The sequence below is a fragment of the Myxocyprinus asiaticus genome, chromosome 18, assembly GCF_019703515.2.
Source record: "Myxocyprinus asiaticus isolate MX2 ecotype Aquarium Trade chromosome 18, UBuf_Myxa_2, whole genome shotgun sequence".
Lineage (NCBI taxonomy): Eukaryota > Metazoa > Chordata > Actinopteri > Cypriniformes > Catostomidae > Myxocyprinus > Myxocyprinus asiaticus.
In genome coordinates, this window is record NC_059361.1 from 39,069,939 (window position 1) to 39,092,689 (window position 22,751).

The 22,751-nt window shown below is 39.1% G+C and overlaps 1 protein-coding gene and 1 long non-coding RNA gene across 2 annotated transcripts in view; one reads left to right on the forward strand and one right to left on the reverse strand.

Moving 5' to 3' along the window:
• LOC127456454 (ventricular zone-expressed PH domain-containing protein) overlaps positions 1-20,043 on the reverse strand; it is a 177,259-nt gene extending 157,216 nt beyond the window's left edge. Inside the window, exons 1-3 of the mRNA XM_051724969.1 lie at positions 19,885-20,043; positions 12,401-12,616; positions 8,328-8,502 (exon numbers count right to left, since the gene is read on the reverse strand). Coding sequence (XP_051580929.1) covers positions 8,328-8,502; positions 12,401-12,616; positions 19,885-20,022 — 529 coding nt within the window. The 5' untranslated portion in view covers positions 20,023-20,043. The remainder of the gene's footprint in view (positions 1-8,327; positions 8,503-12,400; positions 12,617-19,884) is intronic.
• On the forward strand, positions 1,962-12,447 carry LOC127456470 (uncharacterized). The gene is made up of 3 exons (XR_007899844.1): positions 1,962-2,013; positions 10,587-10,662; positions 12,407-12,447. It is a non-coding gene; the product is annotated as an uncharacterized LOC127456470 (long non-coding RNA).
• Positions 20,044-22,751: the final 2,708 nt, after the last annotated feature.

A 22,751-nucleotide genomic window follows, 5' to 3' on the forward strand; every position in this document is an offset into this window, starting at 1 on the left:
ACCCCAGCATTACATCTTAAATGCAGTTATAGCTTTATTAAAGTTCAAATAATACAGAAGCAGGTCATGTAAATAACTACAAACTTTGAAACTGGCATTTCTCTTTGCAGTCAGACCGCAAGATCATGTAGATTTACACTCTACAATATCAGGAAGATAAGACCCTTCCTCTCTGAACATGCCACACAACTTCTTGTTCAGTCACTAGTCATAACTAGACTGGACTACTGTAACGCTCTCATTGCAGGCCTCCCAGCATGTGCAATTAGACCCCTGCAAATGATCCAGCACGTCTGGTCTTTAATGAACCAAAGAGAGCGCATGTTACACCACTCCTTGTCTCTCTTCACTTGCTGCCGGTTGATGCACGTATCAAATTCAAGGCTCTGATGCTGGCATACAGAACAGTCACTGGGTCTGCTCCAGTATAACTAAAATCATTTATACAGAGCTACGTTCCCACCATTAGCCTGCGGTCGACTAATGAGCAGTGCCTTGTTGTACCAACACAAAGAGGCACCAAAGCACTTTCCCGGACTTTTGGCTTCATCGTACCACGTTGGTGGAATGACCTTCTCAACTCCATCTGTGAAGCTGACTCACTTTCTGTCTTCAAAAAATGGTTAAAAACATCTTTTCCATGAGCACTTAACCAGTCACTAAAAAAACAATAATAAAAAAAAAAATAATAATAATTTCTTGTTGCACTTTAATCTGTTCTGAATGCTATTCTGATGCTAGTGAAACTTTGTAATGCAGCACTTTTCATACCACTGTCTCCTTAAGATGATTCACTTATGTTTTCCTCTTTTGTAAGTCGCTTTGGATAAAAGTGTCTGCCAAATGAAGAAATGTAAATGTAAATGTAAATGAATCATAATGCATGTGCATTTCTTATTGTGAAGAAAATTGGCAATACACAACTTTATTAATAAGAGAGAGTTTGTTTTATTGTGAGTTAAAGATGGATTGAAGTGAACAAAAAGGTGAGAGAGGGTAGTCTTTGCCCAATTATACACTGCAACAAAATAAGTTTTTGATTTGTTTTTGTTTTGGCTTATTTTCCAATATAAATATCTAAAACTCCTTTAAATCAATGTACATTTACTTTAGCAGCTATACTGCAGAAGAAAAAAATATTATCTGAGAATGTTGAATATAATATAAAAAAATATATATATATAAATATATAAAATATCTAAAAATCTTTTAAAAAAAGATGCATTCACCTGAAAAGCAGCATATAAGATATTTACACTTGCTTTTAGAGAATAGATCTTGAATATAAGTACATTTTGTCTTTACTGCACTTGCAGAAGTATAACCAAGTGAAAAAATACACTTATATATAAAATATACTTATATTTAAGATACATTCTCTTAAAGCAAGTCTAAATATCTTATATGTTGCTTCTCAAGTAAATGTATCTTGTTTTAAGGATTTTTATACAATTTTAAATGGAAAACAAGACAAAAACACTTGATAACAATAGGATTCTTTGCAGTGAATTAAATTTAATAAAACTTTTTTTTCCCTTTAATTCAGTGAATGTCATTTAGAGGTATTTTTATACGATGATTTTGTCCTCTTTATTGTTAGTAAGCACGTTTAATACAACCGTTTAAGCTGGGGCACAAGCTGTTGCAATAATCGCAGAATAGCCGAATAATCGTTCTAATAATTGTTAGATTAATCAATTATCAAAATAATCGTTAGTTGCAGCCCTTTATGAAACATGCTCTAGATAGAAGTCTTTGACCGTTAAGATGTGTTTCCGGCGATGTTTTGCTCTATGTGTGTGCATCTAGTTCACACCATGCTTTGGACTTTGTGTGTGTGTGTCATGTGGAAGTGTCTTCATCATATTTCATCATGGATTGTAATTTTTTTTTTTTTTTTGGCTCATCAGAGTGGATTGCTTGTGAACCAGTCATAATACGATTCAAGTTTTGCAAAGCAACTGTTATTAAGGATGGGGAAGAAAAAGAAAAACACTTGGACGATGCAAAACAGTAAGTAAACCGTTTCAGTAATGAATATTTCATATGTCATGACTGTTTGATAGTTTATGGTGCTGAATGTTAACAACTGTGCTTGAGATGAGCAGTTTAATATAATCAGATGCAATGTGTTGGATGTGTGTTATGTGTAAACCCTGAAATGTAGTTTTATAATATTGTGGAGCTTGTTATTCTCTTCCGATTGAGTTTCAAATATGGCAGTATTTGAGGGGCTGCATGATGTTAGCAATCATAACAGCGGGTGTTTACATTGAAGTTTTAAGGAGGTTAGGGCCAAAACCGAGTGTTTCAGTCAGAGGGCAAGAGACAGGGTGGAAAAGTATCATATATTATTAAAGTATGACTGTTTTGGTGCAAAAAAAAAAACATTAATAACATTATCAGTGGACCTCAGGGAAGAAAATAAAACTATTAAAAAAAAAAAAAAGCATTTCATGGGGGACACGTGACGCCATGCAAGAAGCAGACGTGTGAGCGACTAGCTCTGCGCACTTTGCTAGTTTTTTTATTATTTTCATGTTATAATCTGGTGAGATTCAATACACCAAGTTACATATTTGCTCTTTGAGGTAAACATGGCAAAGAAGTAAAAATCCTCAGACTCTGGAGACATTAAAAGACACTTACGTCTTCAAGCTGAAAACTCAGATGGCCCTGCGAGCCGGGGACTCGATTTGGATGGCGCGTCGGGAGAAGATATTCAGTGTCAACTGTCCAACATCTCAGTGATGCTGACAAAGGATGTTGCTGACTTGGAGGATCTCGATGTAATACGTCGTTCAATTACAGCGATGGAAACAAAATTCAAAACAGACTTGGAACACATTTTGGAAAAACCTGAATATTTCAAAAATATGAGCCAAAGGAATAACATATGAATTGTTGGAATTCCTGAGCATGAAGAGGGCAGAGATATGGTGAAATTCCTAGACGAGCTCTTCCCGAGTCTGCTCGACATAACAGGCCATAAACTGGAAATTGAGCTAGCTCACAGAGTCCCGGCTTGGAGATCTGCTGAGGGAGACAGGCCCCGTTCAATTCTGGCCAAATTTCGGAGATTATCTGATAAAGATCTCGTGTTGAGCAAGGCGAGGAGCAAAGGAAAGCTTTCTTGGAAGAGTCACAATATTTTCTTGTTCCCGGATTTTGCGAGTTCGACAAGAGAGAAACACGATCAGTTCAAGGAATCTAAGAATCTCTTACATCAACGGAAGATCGCTTTTGCACTGATGTTTCTGGCCAAACTGAGAATAGACACCAGGGATGGCAGCAAAGTATTTACATGTCCCAAACAGGCACTCTCCTTTATAAATACATTGGAGTGAGTAAGCCATTTTATGTTTCTTATATTAGTGGACTGACTTGCTGTTCAGTGACTCGACTGTTTGAGGAAGCTGGGTGGCATTTTTTATTTATTTTTGCGTTGGCTCCGTCTAGCGGCTGGAGTTTGTTTTGTGGCATGACTCCTTCAAGAAACGTTTGCATTGACGGAAGATCGCTTTTACACTGAAGTTCCCGGCCAGATTGAGAATATGGATAACCACAAAATATCTACATGCTCACATAATGGATGTCTTTTATAAAGTTGACGGGCTGAGTAAGTCATGATGTACTTTTTTTATGTGGCCTCCGAGTGAGTTTGGCTCTTGATCATCCGAGGAACTGGGATGCCTGTTTTGTTTCTTTTCGTGCTGGTTCTGCCTAGCGGCTGGAGTTTGTTTTTGTGGAGTATTTTTAAGGGACATTAGAATGATTACGTCATCTGCTGCACTCATAACAGCCGGATCACTGAACAATTGTTTGTCTGTCCGAGGACAACGGCTTTATATCAGTTGGAAGTTGTTTTGTGGAGGAACACACCTTCAAGACAGTTTTGTGAATGAATCTACAGTTCTTTGTGTTTATTCTGCCTGTTGGCTGGGGTCTGTTTTACAAAGTATTTTCTGTTATGTAATTTTGCCTCACAAAATTTGTGCAGAAGCACCGGACTTGAGCAATCCGATGGCAAAGTTGTCGCGGGGGTTCTCGCATGCGTACATGGACTCTTTGAGTTTAGAGGGATTGACGATGGTTGGCGCTGTCATGCGTGGGGTTAATGCGCATGTTTTTTTTTTTCTGTTTGTTTTGTTCGGGGGGAAGTTCAGGGTTTTATTGTTGCTCTAATGGGGAATGTGGTCTTTATAATCTTGTTTTTGACACACAATTTATTTTTTCTATTATATCAATATGTCAGTTGTTAATATGAGTGGATTATCTCTCTCCACATGGAATGTGAATGGGTTGGGGCACCCCATAAAAAGAAGGAAGGTTATTTCTTTTCTTAAACGTAAAAAATATGATATAGTGTTTCTTCAAGAAACACATCTTTCCCCGCAGGAAGCAGAAATATTTGGGAAGATATGGGGTGGACATGTTTTCTTTAGTGCTGGCTCAAGTAAGAGCAGGGGAGTCATTACACTGATAAGTAAGCATCTACAATTCAAATGTCTCAAACAGATTAAAGATAAATTAGGAAGAATCATGATTGTTTTAGGAAAAATTCAGGGGCAAAGGTTGATTTTGGCTAATATTTACACACCTACGCTGATGATCAAGGCTTTTTTATAGATCTTGAAGGGATGTTGCAAGCCGCTGGCACCCCTCATGATATAATATTGGGAGGAGACTTTAATCTTTTGATGGACTCAGTCCTTGATCATAGTGAAGCAAAAGTGTGTAAGCCCCCTAGAGCAACACTGACGCTTCACATGATGTGTTAAAATCTTGGTCTTGCAAGAAATTTGGAGACTTTTGAACCCATCTGGTAGGGACTATACATTTTTTCATCAGTCCATAAGATTTATTCTAGAATAGATTTTTTTTATATCTAAGTCCCTCATTTCATCTGTTGTTGATTGCTCAATTGGAAATATCTTGGTCTCAGATCATGCCCTGGTGAGTTTAGAGATGTTGCCACACACGGAGAAAAATAAATCATATAGTTGGTGCCTTAATGTATCCCTTTTGCAAAATCCTGATTTCCAACAAATGTTAAAGACTGAAATCAGTGTTTATACGGAGATCAACTGGTCCTCAGTATCCTCTGTGGGCGTGGCTTGGGAGGCAATTAAGGCAGTTCTTAGGGGTCAGACCATACACTATGCCTCATCCAAAGCACGAGAACTTGTGGAGTTGGAAGGGAATATTAAAAGTGCAGAGGCAGAGCTGAAGCTCTTTTTCTAACACTCCCTCAGTGAAATCTGCTGGTGGTGAAATATTTACCCAGGCCATTGATATTAATAATGCTTTTAAAGAATTCTATCTTGATCTTTATAGTTCCACGTCTATTCCAATATCTACTGATGAAGATATTAGAAATTTTGTGGAACCATTAGAACTCCCTAAATTGATGACTGAGCAAAAAAAAACTCTCTTGATTCTGAGATAACTTTGGAGGAGCTTGACGAGGTAATTAAGTTCCTGCCTACAAGCAAGGCTCCGGGGCCAGATGGCTTTGCCGCTGAATTTTTTAGATCTTATGCTACAGAACTGGCTCCACTTTTATTAGAAGTTTATACGGAATCATTAAAGAATGGAAAGCTTCTGCCAACCATGACGCAAGCCCGGATCAGTCTGATTCTTAAAAAGGAGAAAGATCCAAGCGAGTTTAAAAGTTACCGTCCAATTTCCCTGATCCAGCTAGATGTAAAAATGTTGGCAAAAATTCGGGCTAATCGATTAAGTAAAGTTATGACATCTCTTATACATATAGATCAGGTGGGGTTTATTAGGGGCTGTAGCTCTTCTGACAACATTAGGCATTTCATTAATATCATGTGTTCAGTGGCAAATGATCAGACTCCGGTCGCTGCCATCTCACTTGACGTGAAAAGGCGTTTGATATGGTAGAATGGGATTATCTTTTTAAGATTTTGGAAATATATGGGTTCGGAAATACTTTTATTGGATGGATTAAGTTACTTTATAGACACCCTGTAGCGGCAGTACAAACAAATGGATTAATTTCAGATTATTTTACTCTGAATAGGGGCACTCGGCAGGGTTGCCCTCTTTCCCCATTATTGTTCTGCCTTGCCCTGCAACCTTTAGCAGCCGAGATAAGATAGGAGGATGATTTTCCAGGGGTGATGGCGGGAGGTGTGGCGCATAAGCTTCTGCTTTACGCAGATTATATTTTGTTATTTGTTTCCGACCCCACTAGATCTATGCCTAGCCTCCACAGAATTATCAATTCCTTTTCAAAATTTTCGGGATACAGAGTTAATTGGTCTAAATCCGAAGCTTTAGCTCTGACTGCGTACTGCCCAGTAACGGCTTTTCAACCGGGCGCCTTTCAATGGCCCAAACAGGGCATTAAGTATTTGGGTATTTGATTCCCAGCAAATTTTTGTGATTTAGTTAGAGTTAATTTTGATCCTTTAATAAAAATAATTTTGAGCGATGTGGGTAGGTGGGCTTCATTACATTTATCCATCGAAGGTTGATGTTATTAAAATTAATTGTATTCCAAAATTCAACAACCTACTACAATCTCTCCCTGTAGATGTCCACCTCTCTTATTTCAAGCAATTTGATAGCATAGTGAAGTCCTTCATTTGGAATGGAAAGCATCCCAAGTTACATTTCAACAAGTTACATAGGCCAATTGACAAAGGTGGGCTAGGTCTACCTAAGATTTTGTTTTATTATTATGCATTCGGTCTCAGACATTTGGCTCATTGGTCACTTCCACCCAAGAGAGCCCCTCCCTGGTTTTGTATTGAAAAGGAAGTTCTTGACCCTATCTCGTCACTGCAAAACCCTTCTATCAAACTATTTGGAGAAGTTAAGTCACACCCCGTTATCTCACATTTACACTCGATATGGACAAAGGTGTCCAGAGTGTTTAAATCAGATATTTATTTAAACGTAGCCTCGAGCATATGGCTGAACCCTAAACTATGTATTAATAAGTCCCCTTTCTGTTGGTCAGATTGGATTGTGAGGGGGGTTAATACACTTGGTGACCTATATGAGAGTGGAGTATTGAGATCTTTTGAAAATTTGATTCAACATTTTGGGATTCCCAGATTTCAATTTTATAAGTATTTACAGCTGCGCCACGTGCAGTGTGGGAGTAGCACGCACCCCCCTAGAGTGGCAGATACTCTGGGAGTGGTGATTGCTGCTTTTGGGAAGGGTCATGAGTGATGATTCAATATATATATATATATATATATATATATATATATATATACATATGTTGCTGGTTTTTTTTGTGTTAATTTATGAATCAATAAAAAAAAAAAAAGCATAAAAAAAACCTCTGTAAGGTGCAATTTAACTCCCTCAGAAGCACATCAAGTCTTAACTATCAAGAAAATACAGAAAGTGATGTTGATTGCAAACGCTTTTCATGTGGAGTTCAAAGCGGCGATTGGGGTAGGCGTTGACGCCCTGACGCAAATAGTGAACACAGCTTCACGATTGCTGTAGCAAAGCGGATAGCCACAGTCTACCGGCAGATTAATATTGTGAAGGAAGAGAGTTAAAGAGATTTAATGCACATTGCAATGAATATGCAACCTATGGGGGGACTAGTTCTTCCCACTAAGACTTTGGGAAATGTTTAATGTTACTTGAATTAGTGATATTTTAGTGCATTTCTATCTTTATAATGTGGAAGGCTTTGTTTGGAAAATGTTAATAAAGCATTATTGTTAAGCCTACATATTGTTTAGTTTTCTTTCCTAAGAAGGAAATAAGTGGATTTTGAAGCACTTTCAAAATCTGTGATTTAATCTGTAGTCCAGCACGTAATTGGCCAAGCAAAAGGCAGTTCACATAAGACTGACATTTACATGGATTTATAATAGATATCAAAGCGTATGGACAGGAATCACAATTATGTGTTTAGAGCCACCTGTCCAATCAACTTCAATCTTTTGCATCATAATTTGAATGGTACCAGTATCTGCCATAGGCTCCCACTGAAGCATGTCTTCAATAGTGCTCTATGGGCCATGCGTCCACTTTGTTCTATTATCATATTCATGTTGAAAAATGCAGATTTTGTTACTTTAACAAAAAAACACAATAGTGATGTGTGATATTTTACCCTGTCATTCACTAAAATATTAAACTGCAGAATATAATTAGTAAATTATTTTGATTATATGTACATTTATAAACTCTTATGAATATACGAATATACATATATATACGCTGCATTTCTTATTAAATTTTAAGGGAAGCGTATGCAGTCTTAATGCAAACGCCTCTGACCTACCATGACCCCTCCCTTTAACCCCATCTTAAACTCCTACCTCCCAGCACGCTGCAGGTGATGGCCTCTGTGTGTTGGGCCAGGAGTTCAGCTTTAGCGATGGCAGCCAGGGACAAGTAGCTGGACATGTTCCTACTTAACTCTTGGTTTCCTTGCTGCAAGAACCGCACTGCCACTGGGACCGCTAACGCCATCACTGGAGGCCTGTTGTAATTCTGTAAAAAAGACAGATATGAATATCAACCCAACTTTAGAGGTCACAGATTCTTCTGGCCAACTGTTTACTGTTTGCTAGATACAACCGGTAAAACTTTTAAATGAGGAAATTTCCACACTCCAGGCTGAACTGAAAAGTTCAATTGGAAGTTTAATTTAAATAAGCCACAATCATTGGATCAGCATGTGCTAATGTTAAATGTCATACGCCAAGATTAGTTAAAAAAAAAAAAAAAAAGGCCTTTTTTATAAGTTATTACATCCAGAGAGTGATCACGTAAGAGTGAGCTGGCTTTGGTGTCTGCTTAATTAATTTAATAAAGAATAATTACTATAAAAGGCATGGAAAGCAGCAGTAAACATTTTAAAAGACCTAACTGAAGTCTGACGCATGTAGGAAGGATGTTAAATGTTCTGCTGCCCCCTAGGGTACATTATGTGCAGATGTTAAATCGGAGCAGATGAAAACAGTCAGTGGATTGTATTGAGCTATCAAATATAGCCAAAGATCTATAGGAAATTAATAAGAAATGGGAAGCTTTTTTATTATATAGGTCTAAATAAATGTTTACATTGTTAACAGTAAATCTCACTGATTTTTGGCAAGGCATTACTATGGTTAGGGATTTGTACAAACCCCTAGCCCTCAGTATTAAACTTCACAATTTGCCCTGCAATTTGCCCGTTGTGCTGCATGAATAATGCCTCAAATCATGTGGCTTATTGAGGAAAGGGGCTATTACTTTTCTAAGCATTTGGACTTATATTCTTTGCTTGCCAGATGATAAAGCAGGCGATTGTCAATTTTTCGTAAGCAGTTGTGTACACAATACAATGGGGGGAAAAGAAAAAGCCTTGCACACTGTTGTAGCTTTGAAATCTTTATTCAATCACAGTGTACAGTACCTTTTCCAGGCATTCTATTAATTTCTCTGAAGATTCTTCCATTTGTAAGGGATGTATATCACTGTTCCCACCAAGATTTACCTGTTAAGTTTCACCAATGATGCTGGCAATGCGCTCAACTGAGCCAAATAAAGTTAATGGTGGTGGACCTCCTCCTGCTGCAGTGAACTGGACATTTTTTACTCTCAAGCTTCATGTCAAACCATTTTTATTGACCTCTTGAAATGTTCAATTCGTGAAAGAACCTCCGATGACAACAAAAACATGTGATGACCCTAAGCTACTCACTTTCTTTGAGACCAGACAGACTATCATAAAGGCTTGGGGGCTGGCTCTTATGACTTGGGCCAGTAAGCAACCAAGTAGCAACACCTACTAAACCTTTCAGAACACCTTAGCAACCACATAGCAATGCCTAGCATCGTGATGACGAGCGTTCACAGGAAAGCAACCTTTTGCACTTTTGTTATACAATACAAAAACCTAATTACTATATACAACAGACACACTCACTTTAACATCCACAAGAAAAACAATCATCTCTGTGTATGAATTGGAATTTAAGCAGCAAATTAACAAAGACTTCTTTTCTCTAAAAAAGAGCAGCCATTCATTCTCTCGCCTGAAGGAGGAAAGTCCTCAAACATCCGAGCTAAAACTTTAAAAGGCGTGACGTAGGGCAAATGACTGACAAAGGACTCAAGCTAATTATAAAGACACCCATTGCAATATGTGACTGCTGCTCAGATCAAAGAGTCTTTCGACCAATAGTTCTGAAGAACTCAGGCATAAGAGCGCTCAAACAGCCGTTCTCTAATGAATACTGATCTCCACACTACCCAGAATGCATCACTGTAGCTCAGCCTCTCTAAGCCCTGCTCTAAGATTCATATGAGGCTCATTATATAAGTCAATGAATATGTGTGTGAGAAAGACAGAGAGCGAAAGTGTTTAGGGAGAGAGAGAATTCGTTAAGTGGATGTATGTGGGGAAAAACAAGAGGAGAAGGAGAAATTAATTATGTACATGCCTGCGAAAAAAGCTCTTAAAAGAGAAAGATTTAGTAAGGGAAGTGATTACAGCTAATAGCTGTTGTCAGAAGTGTCAGTTCCACTTTGAGTCTTGCACACTTGACTCCCTGTGAATGTCTGTAATTATTGCTTAATTTTTTCCACAGCTGGCTTAAATGTTGTGACCACAACCAGCTTGAACCACTGACTGGGAGCTTCATTCTACTCTCATGGAGGTGGCAGGTATACAGTGGGCCCAAAGAGTATTACAAATACATTTAAAAATGTATGAATGTCATTGCATGAGATAACAACATATCAAAGGTTATTTTTAGTTGATGTATGAAGTCAGCTCCCCTAAATTTCACAGGTGTCCTAGCAAAGTAACCACACGTGTAGTTCATCACATTAACTATGGACATGTTCCACTAACATCTGACAACCAGAAAGTGTCCAAATACTTTCTAATACTTTCTGTAATTTTTTCGATGTTAAAATACCTTCTCATATCCCATCTTAATAAGCAGAGACAACTAAAGTAAACCATTAGGCTGATTTCCCCAAAAGGTGTAAACACTGTGTCTCTGTGGCGCTTCTGTGCTATCTTTCTTGAAAATAAATGGCACATCGTTTGATGTTATGTAATCTAATATAATGACATTTATACATTTTCAAGGCCACGTCCACACTAATGCTTTTTGTTTGAAAACGCATCTTTTTTGTACGTTTTGGCCTACAGTTTTTGACAGCCAAAACTGAGCTTTTCGAAATCACTCTCCCAAGTAGATAAATTGAAAATGCTGACTTAGTGTTGTAGTGTGGATTGGGAAAACAGAGATATCTGAAAACGATGACGTGGTCTTCTGCTGTTGTAACCTGCTGTTGTAGATCAGCCTCAAGGTTCAACATGTTGTGCATTCTGAGATGCTATTTTGCTCACTACAATTGTACAGAGTGGTTATCTGAGTTACCATAGACTTTCTGTCAGCTCGAACCAGTCTGGCCATTCTCTGTTGACCTCTCTCATCAACAAGGTGTTTCCATCCGCAGAACTGCCACTCACTGGATGTTTTTTGTTTTTGGCACCATTCTGAGTAAACTCTAGAGACTGTTGTGCGTGAAAATCCCAGGAGATTAGCAGTTACAGAAATACTCAAACCAGCCCATCTGGCACCAACAATCGTGCCATGGTCTAAATCACTTTTTTCCCCATTCTGATGGTCGATGTGAACATTAACTGAAGCTCCTAACCCGTATCTGCATGACTTTATGCATTGCACTGCTGCCACATGATTGGCTGAGTAGATAATCGCATAACAAGTAGGTGTACAGGTGTATTTGTTGTCATATGACGCAGTCATGTGATCCATTCAACCAAAAAACAATCAAGATGGCGGCCCATGTTGTAGCGGTGTTGTTGTGCCTGATATCCACGTTGATAGCATTGTTTTTTTTTCTCCCCTTTTTCTCCCAATCTGGAATGCCCAATTCCCAATGCCTCTAAGTCCTCGTGGTGGCGTAGTGACTTGCCTCAATCTGGGTGGTGGAGGACGAATCTCAGTTGCCATCTGAGACCGTTAATCCACGCATCTTATCACATGGCTTGTTGAGCGCGTTACCGCAGAGACGTAGCGCGCGTGGAGGCTTCATGCTATTCTCTGCGGCATCCATGCACAACTCACCATGCGCCCCACCAAGAGCGAGAACCACATTATAGCAACCACGAGGAAGTTACCCCATGTGACTCTACCCTCCTTAGCAACCGGGCCAATTTGGTTGCTTAGGAGACCTGGCGACTCCAGGAGTGGTAGTCAGCGTCTTTGCTCGCTGAGCTACCCAGGTAGTGACAAGTGACAGTTCTGTCAGCTGACCCAAAAACTCTCTTCCATTTATAAATGTACAGAAAATCAGAGGAATTTATCTGCATTCACCCTGAAGTGCCATCAGTACACTGATTCAGATGTGTGACATCTGCTCTCACCTGCAGGATGCAGCTGGTGATGTCAGAGGCGATCTTGGCATGCGGCGTGTCCTCATCTTTACCCTGCGGCTGAAGGTTGTGCTCGAGACACGATTCCCACAATGACACAAGAGCTGCTCCATGTCTCTCGATCGAGCCCGTCTCTCTGATTGCGGTAGTGATGCGCGTGATGCAGATCTCCACCACCGCCTGGTCATTATCATTGGTCAGGTAGTCCTGCAGACAACCAATCACATATCAGTGAGGTCATAAGTAATTGACCCTTTGCTAAGCTCCACACCTCTTGGTTACTGCTGCTCGCTCTGACGAGCTCTGCAGAACTTCCCACAGGAATGAATGGGAGATTTTGGTTAAACATTCTAATAAATGGAATTGATAAAATACTTACGTTGGCTGGAAAGAAGAGTGACATTGTAAAGCATATTTTATCTGATGTTTTTTGTGAAAGAAATTGTTAAATTACACAATAATTTGATTAAAAACTGTGGAGACTGTGAATCAGAATTGAGGTAAACGATTATCACAGTCACTTGAAAAGAGGAAAACGTCATTTGAAGGCAGTTACACACCTGATAACATTAGCGTAAGTGAACAGAACTGCTTATTACGTCTCATAACACACTCACTATAATGCTGTGAACTCTTTATTTACTATCGCCTTTTTAAGACCTGAATCAATACATGAATGAATTAACATTAAGTTATTAGCTTTAATTCTCTTTGTAGCAAATGTAGGTGTCCTTGCTGATGTTATACATCATTTGGGAATGATGGCTGACACAGTTCAATCCATAGCATGCTCTTCTCAAGATATATTTAAAGATTATTTAAAAAGAAAGAAAAAAACATGCATGTATCCTCTCTTGGTTCCTCATGTCATTATTACAAGTGACCCAGCAACGCTTTTTATATTTTTTGGGGTCTATAAATTTCTATAAAATTAACATAGAACAGCTCAAACACACATTACTTCCATAGACTCTCATTGGAAAAAAGCAGACACTTGTCAGAGAAATTGCAAACGGCAACAATTGCTAAGGTAGGATAAGTCAGAAACTATTTTAGGTGGAGCTTCTATTACATATGGTTATAAACAACTTATTAAAGAACCATGCATTGATTATTAAACAAATTTTGTTTCCTCAAAAAATGCCATCTTTACAGGCAAACCATTTGGATTTCTGAAAACATGAACAATAATAATGTTAGAAATTGTGGTTGTAATTCTATTCATCTTTGTGATAGGCCCACATGGAATCTCCACAATAAGCTCCACAGATTTCTGCAAAATTCACATGCCCATCATTCACAAAGTTCTACACATCCACTGCCCCTTGTTTGTTTGTTTTTTTAATTATTTTGGGTTATTTGATGCTTTGAGTTTCACGTTAAACATGATACCATTTTAATTTGATTATTTGTGCATTCATACATTCATTTTATCCTTAATTTGTCAAATTCCATGACATTCCACATTTTATAGTTAATTTCGTTTTTATGACTGGATTCCGCGATTCCATCCAGGTTTTCCGCATTGTGAAAATCATAGGCCCTATCTCTGTAAAGTCAGTTCATAACAAACTGTTTTGGCAACTTAGCTTAAATAAATTTTATTTTTGGACAGGGGAGGATGTCATGATTTCTGAAATAACATCAAGTCCTTTTATCTTAAAAGATCAAACAAAATTGTATTCCTTATCATATGACCCCTTTAAAACATTTTTTTTCATTGTGGACCAAATCCATTCCACTAGTTCAAAATCAGCAAAGAAAATGCAAAAATGTCTGTCGATTGCAGGCCTGGTTATGAAGCATGTTTGGAATGATAATAGAATGCAAGTGACTGTGAAAAGGAGGACACTGTAGGCCCTGGAGAAAGAAGTGAAAGACAAGAGAGAAGGAGAGGAAGAAAGATGGCAACCCCAGAGAAGCTGGATGTGCCAAAATCTGTTTACGAAAGCCACAAAAACATAAGCCCAACGAGGCAAGAGGAACTGGCTTTAGCATGCTGAATGACACCAAGGTTTCTTTATAAGTTCACTTATTAATATTTTTAATACACTGAGTATATAAATGTGGGGTCACCTTATTTAGATTACCATTGCTGACTGGGCTAATATTCTACCATAACATGCCACCTGCTAACTTCATTTAACAGCATATCATCTTAAGAAATCAAATTTGTCAAATAATTTTAAATAAATGGTTTTGATGATCTATGAAAGCATATTCTAATTTTCAGAACTCAAAACTTCTTCTCCGGTCCAAAAAGACTATTTATTGAAACTATGATGGTACATTATTTAAATTGTACAAGCAGAATTATTTGTATACATCATTAGTGCTGAGTATTGATACAGATTTCACGATTGGAATTCGGTTCACAAGCTCTTGATTCAATTCTGATCTCGATTCAATTTCTATATTGATTCATTTGGGTACATTTCTGTTACAATGTCCATTTTTCTTACATATTAAAATAATTATCTCTCAGCTAATGCTCTTAATTATAAAGGAACCTTATAGGCAAGCCTTCTAGGTACAATTCGAAAATATTAATTTTCAAATAATATTTTCTCACTAGTTTTTCATCAAATTGGTCACATTTTAGCTTTTGAAAAATGTTTAAATTCAGTCTATTCCATCAGTTAATGTCTTGATTTGCATAAATTATGTTGCATATATATGTTTGTTAAATTGTTTATGTTTACTTGCATAATTTGTAATATTTACAAGTATTTACATTGATATGTAGAACACGCGCTTAATAGGTACTGTCTCTTTAAGATTAGCGGCATCAGCCAGTTAGCGTATATAACGAGGGAAAACGTGCGTGGTTTCTTTATTACATACATGTGTGATTAAAATTAAAAGTGTTGTTTGTTTTTTATCAACTACTGATTTTAAAAAAACAGAAAGGGTATTAAAAGAGACAAATTCAAAGACATATGGATCCGTGAATTTCGCCTTTGGAAACAGAACGAGCTAAACCAAACTTTTATTTTCAACATGCAGTGAAAGAACCGCTGTGCTAATAACTTCTCCACTATACTACTCAATCACTGATGAATGAAATCTGAACATTTACTAGTGTTGGGCCTCATGTATTCAGATAGAAGACAAAGGCAGGCCTAACAGTCATAAAAACATTCCTTAAGCCCCCTCCTTCTAAGTCGTAAATTTTACTGATAAAAATCGCGCCAAAATCAAACAAAGGGAGTCCAAAACAGACTACAGATCCATGAAGCCTTGCCCTCTAAAGGATCGAGCTCTCAACTCCTATTGGATGAGGCACACCACAGAACGTCCCTCAAACATGACATCATCAGGACTTCAAATAATTCTGAAATGCTTCCAGAGTTGCTTCCAGCGACTTAGTTCACCGAATACGGACGTAGCTTTTTGCTGCTCTCCGGTGCAGCCTCGTGGCATAAGGAAGTAATGTCCGACTTGAAACTGTAGCCATACAATCTCCATCTCGCTGGATGAGCTGAGATTACTCTGTGTTCAACCGAACACTCTAACAGATCCGAAGGAGACCGCCGAGCAATTCGCATCTTCATCCGTTGGCCTACAGAAGTGAAGAGATTAAAGATTTCTCTTCCATCTTCAATCAAGTCGACATTTCTGAGTTCTCCGCCAGCCCGTCGAGAATCAACAGCCGTACCGCCCTCTGAGAATCAACAGCCGTACCGCCTGCCGACAGCTCGTGGAAACGGCCTCTCGTCATCACACGAGCCTCAAGAAACCGGGTCAGAGTTAAAGGACGGAGGAAAACACATTCTACCTGTGTCCTCATGCGATTCAAGTAAGAGGTTTACGTCTGGGCAGAGATAGAATATTATAGTGTGTTATTCTTGTGTTTCAAGGATTTTGCTTGTACAGTTTACGGACCGCCATTTGTTTTGCTGTATTGTGGTCCAACCAAATTGGACTGTTGTGCATTTTCGCCATCGCGGGTGAGACAGAAACTGAGTTCATCCATTAAAAAGTCAAATAACAAGGGACTTTTACGAGCCCCGCTCGTAAAACCGCGTCTCTGAGTGATGAACACGGCTGCTTTATCTCCAGCTATCGCGAAATCAGCTTTCGGGCTGACACTTAATCATCTCTCTCTCTCTCACTAACCACACTGACACACACACACACACTGTCACACACACACACCTTGTGTTATAGAATTATTTTTATTTCCATATCTAATCATATCACTGTTTAGTTTGTAGTTGTAAGTCGGAAGTTTATTGACTGCATTGTATTAATTATTAATTGATATTACTGCATAAATAAACTTTGTTTATATTACAAAGAGAAGTGTTTTGGTTTGTTTTGCATACGCCTGTGTCATGCTGACGGGATGTCAGTGCTCGGATTCAAACCTTCATTCATTGTTTTTTTTCCCGAAAATCGATATTCTTCGGATGTCGATTTTCCTAAGAAAACAATCTAATATTGAGACTGTTTTAATATTCGGTTATTAGTCCCTGATTTCAGGGTGGTGCCCCGTCAATGTTAATCCTTATTAATATTCTATTGATTTTTGATAATTGATAATTATCTTTGATTGAATTTGAATGATCAATAAGCTAGTGTTAATTTTACTTAATGTTTCATCGACGTTAACAATTAACGATTATCTTTGATAACTGTTGATTTAAAGGATTAAAAAAAGCTAACATTGATTCTCATCAATGTTCTATTGATTTTAATAATTAATAATTATCTTTGATAATTATTAATTGTTGCTAATAACCAAACTTGCTCCTAAACGTAGCACACTACATTTACTGGAGTCCCATATGAGGTTTTAATGAGTTAGATACAATTAATTAATTTAAATACTGATTAATAACTACAGAAATAATTATTAATTATTTCTGATAGTAACACTGATCTAAACAACCAGTAAAGCCCTACACTAGTCAGTGGCTAATCATAGACATTTTAGTCGAATAGCTTGAGATTTGCACATGCGATTGATTTACTTCATACACTGCCTGGCCAAAAAAAAAAAGTGTTTGGATTTAAATAAGCAGATACTTAAGAGCCTATGATTGGACAATTATTGCAGTGATTAATATGTTTCAGCTGGCAACAATTCTTTTAACCCTAACTAATGCAGTGTGTAGCTTCTCATTTCTTAAACAACCATGTCGGAAGACGTATCCCGTGGTCGTGGAAAAGATGTTACTGTGTTTCAGAAGGGGCAAATTATTGGCCTGCATCAAGCACAGAACACAACTAAGGAGATTGCTGAAATCACTGCAATTGGGTTAAGAACTGTCCAACACATACATTTTGTTTCTCCTCTTTTCTCCCCAATCTGAAATGCCCAATCCCCAATGCGCTCTAAGTCCTCGGGGTGGCGTAGTGACTCACCTCAATCCGGGTGTCGAAGGACGAATCTCAGTTGCCTCCGTGTCTGAGACCATCAATCCGCGCATCTTATCACGTGGCTTGTTGAGCGCGTTACCGCGGAGACGTAGCATGTGTGGAGGCTTCACGCTATTCTCCGCGGCATCCACGCACAACTCACAACACGCACCACCGAGAGCGAGAACCACATTATGGCGACCACGAGGAGGTTACCCCACGTGACTCTACCCTCCCTAGCAACCGGGCCAATTTAGTTGCTTAGGAGACCTGGCTTGAGTCACTCAGCACAATTCGGATTCGAACTCGCAACTCCAGGTGTGGTAGTCAGCGTCTTTACTTGCTGAGCTACCCAGGCCCTCTGTCCAATGCATTATTAAAACCTGGAAGAATGGTGGTGAACCGTCAGCTTCACAGAAGAAATGTGGTCGGGAAAAAATCTTGAATGATTGTGATCGGAGATCACTAAATGCTTGGGGAAGTCACAACGTAAAAAATCGACAGTAGAGCAGCTATGTTTAATAATGAAAATAAGAGCATTTCCACAAGCACAATGCGATGAGAACTTACAGGATTGGGACTAAACAGCTGTGTGTGCACAAGAAAGATAATTGTTAGTAAGGCTAATCAATAAAAAACGACTTCAATTTACTAGGGAGCATAAAGATTGGACTGTGGAGCAATGGAAAAAGGTCATGTGGTCTGATGAGTCCAGATTTACCCTATTCCAAAGCGATGGGCACATCTGGGGAAGAAGGTAAGCGCATGAATCGATGCACCCGTCATATATAGTGCCCACTGTACAAGCCTCTGGAGGCAGTGTTATGATCTGGGGTTGCTTCAATTGGTCAGGTCTAGGCTCAGCAACGTTATGTGGCAATAAAATGAAGTCAGCTGACTACCTGAATGTACTGAATCAACCAGGTTATCCCATCAAAGGATTTTTTCTTCCCTGACAGCATGGGCATATTCTAGGACAACAATGCCAAGATTCATCAGGCTCAAATTGTGAAAGAATTGTTCAGGGAGAATGAGGAATCATTTTCACACATGAATTGGCCACCACAGACTCCTGACCTTAACCCCATTAAGGTCAGGACCGCAGTGTCATGCACAACGAGCCACATGATAAGAGGCGTGGATTGACGGTCTCAGAAGCCGAGGCAACTGAGACTTGTCCTCCGCCACCCAGATTGAGGTGAGTAACCGCACCACCATGAGGACCTACTAAGTAGTGGGAATTAGGCATTCCAAATTGGTAAAAATATATATTTTTAAATAAATATATAAATTATACAGCCCTGAAGGATTGTGAAATTAGTCTACTGATGCACTCTATGAAACGTAATGGCCAAATAAAAGTCTCATTAAAATCATTGCGATATACACGATATTGTTGAATTTTATATCTTCAGCAAAATCATCACGATGATATCGTGGGTATTCGATGTGTTGCCCAGCCCTAGTTAGTTGTATTGCCACTTTTCATTGCCACTGTTCACGTTGATTTGTTCACGTCAATGGGCTCTCCTCTCTCATTCGGTTTAAAGCCAAAATGTTCCCACACTGGAGCTCTGGAATGCGGCTTTGAAACCAAGTCCGTTTGTACTTATTCTTCCAAACTTTCTGGCTGGAATTATGCAGTCATCAGGAAAAACACCTATTAAAACACCTATTAGCCTCAAGAAACATATAATTTTCACCTGTCGTTGTCTGCTGTCTGTGTGTGTGTGTGTGGAGCTGCCTGAGCCCTGCCTCCGACACAGAGCGGACGAGAGCACAGACGCAGTGCGACTGGCCGAAATGTTGGTGACATTCATTCTTATGTAAACAAACATGCATGTAAACACAATGGGCAATATCAAGGTCAGCAAAAATTATCGAGGTAATGTCCATATATTGTACGATAAGTCGATAACGTAATCATCGTGACAGGCCTCCTTGTCATGGTCATGTCAGAATAAAATAACTCTTTCTGTTTCAAGAAACCTTGAAAAACATTCTACGAGTTAATGGTGACGAAAAAAAATTATGATATGACCACTTTAAACTCATTTAAGAAGGTTGCGTCATGCTTTTGCTACTTTCAGGTAAGTGTTGTGTATACTCACTGGAGAGCAGGATATGATTTTGATTTCCTCCAGGGCTTGGGACAGACAGTCTTCAATCTCGCTGTCATCCAGAGAGAAGAGGTCTCCTGCACGGGACAAGTCTCTCTGACCCAGCACTAGGCGGAAGAGCTGGTGCATTCTGGGACAGGCTCAAGCTTAAGCAGGCTGCCCCTGCTGCCCTGTGTTACCAGGTCGACTTGACATGCTCTTGAAAGTGGCAGAACATCTAGAAACTGAGAAAGAGAGCAAAGAGAGAGACAGGAGATGGGGTAAAGAAAAAGGGATACAGTATATGTGATATATAATATACCATTTCCATCAAACTGCATAAAATTACTCATACCGTGATATATGATTTTGGTCATACCGCCCACCCCTACTGATTTTAACATAAAACAGCTTATGGCTCCAAAATGAACATTCCAGGCTCTCACACTTCCTTCACGTTAGTGAACACTTTTCAGAAAACAATCCTGCCAGTGTTCCCCTCAGAATTCATGCTAAACCTCTGTTAATCTGTGATGAGTTAAATCCACAGCCACAGGAATCCGTCATCTATTAAAGAGTGCAGAATGTCACTTTCAGTCACTAACTTTCAGACATACAAACATGGATTGGCTTGAGAGCAGATGCACGAGGAAGGGTTAAATAATCCATTTCACATGGGCTGCAGCATCTTCACCTGACATGTCAAATAACATCCATTCTTGGGTCAGACAAAGAGAGGTATTTTCCTTCACTTGTCCCCAGTAACAAAAATATCCTGCAGAGAATGTCATTAAGATAATTCTGTTGCCAAAGATTATGTTTTTGTGATTGCACTGAATACTGACAAAGCTCATCTGAAATGTAACAAATGTATTTCATGGACAGCAGTGGAACAGTTCAGTGTCCTCATCACGTAAAAAAAAAAGCTTTCAAGCTTCACAAGGAGCATACTGAAGGTAGAGCAATAACGATCTGGCATGGAAATCAAACTTTCCAAAGAGAAGCTAAACATCCTTGTCTCAGGCCTCTTGTTTGTTTTACCATCAGTCAGTGATCAAAATGGATCATAAAGCCTGCCAATCAGAAGGCACCATAGGACAGACAGCCAATGGCATTGTCACGGTTGTTAAAGAGGCAAACAGCACAGCTGCACTTCAAACCCTGGCCTCACATTCCAGAACTGAGCATCGCTGGGATACCAAAGGCCCTTCTAAGTCTTACCGAACGACTGGCCCATAGAGAAAAATCCTAATGACTTAATCTGGGCAAGCACAACAGGCTCTCTGTCAGTCTCAGTTTAAAGCTTTCCACTCAAGAAAACCAGGGAGAGAAAATACATCATAATACAGATTATACAGCTATCTCCTGAATACTACCAAGTATAGGCATGAAAACTGCTTATATCCCACCTGTTCATGCTTCATTACTGTAATACGCATGCAACAAAAACAAGTATGACATTGGCATTGGTGGTAGTGATAGACTGACATATTGGCCACTTTTTTAGATTATAAGCAGAGGCCAATTACTATGGCTACTTGGCTAAATCTTTATAGCTAAAAGCATCTCGATTTACAACTCGCTTTTGGCACCTCTCTGTGGGCATTTCAGCAGCAAACTTGAGCTCACACGCACCCTTACGTTCCCACTTCAGACACTGGGGGCTAGGGCTGTGCGATATGGCCAAAGAAAAGATTCATAATATATATATATATATATATATATATATATATATATATACACACACAGGTGCATCTCAATAAATTAGAATGTCATGGAAAAGTTCATTTATTTCAGTAATTCAACTCAAATTGTGAAACTCGTGTATTAAATAAATTCAATGCACACAGACTGAAGTAGTTTAAGTCTTTGGTTCTTTTAATTGTGATGATTTTGGCTCACATTTAACAAAAACCCACCAATTCACTATCTCAACAAATTAGAATATGGTGACATGCCAATCAGCTAATCAACTCAAAACACCTGCAAAGGTTTCCTGAGCTTTCAAAATGGTCTCTCAGTTTGGTTCACTAGGCTACACAATCATGGGGAAGACTGCTGATCTGACAGTTGTCCAGAAGACAATCATTGACACCCTTCACAAGGAGGGTAAGCCACAAACATTCATTGCCAAAGAAGCTGGCTGTTCACAGAGTGCTGTATCCAAGCATGTTAACAGAAAGTTGAGTGGAACGAAAAAGTGTGGAAGAAAAAGATGCACAACCAACCGAGAGAACCGCAGCCTTATGATTGTCAAGCAAAATCGATTCAAGAATTTGGGTGAACTTCACACGGAATGGACTGAGGCTGGGGTCAAGGCATCAAGAGCCACCACACACAGACATGTCAAGGAATTTGGCTACAGTTGTCGTATTCCTCTTGTTAAGCCACTCATGAACCACAGACAACGTCAGAGGCATCTTACCTGGGCTAAGGAGAAGAAGAACTGGACTGTTGCCCAGTGGTCCAAAGTCCTCTTTTCAGATGAGAGCAAGTTTTGTATTTCATTTGGAAACCAAGGTCCTAGAGTCTGGAGGAAGGGTGGAGAAGCTCATAGCCCAAGTTGCTTGAAGTCCAGTGTTAAGTTTCCACAGTCTGTGATGATTTGGGGTGCAATGTCATCTGCTGGTGTTGGTCCATTGTGTTTTTTGAAAACCAAAGTCACTGCACCCGTTTACCAAGAAATTTTGGAGCACTTCATGCTTCCTTCTGCTGACCAGCTTTTTAAAGATGCTGATTTCATTTTCCAGCAGGATTTGGCACCTGCCCACACTGCCAAAAGCACCAAAAGTTGGTTAAATGACCATGGTGTTGGTGTGCTTGACTGGCCAGCAAACTCACCAGACCTGAACCCCATAGAGAATCTATGGGGTATTGTC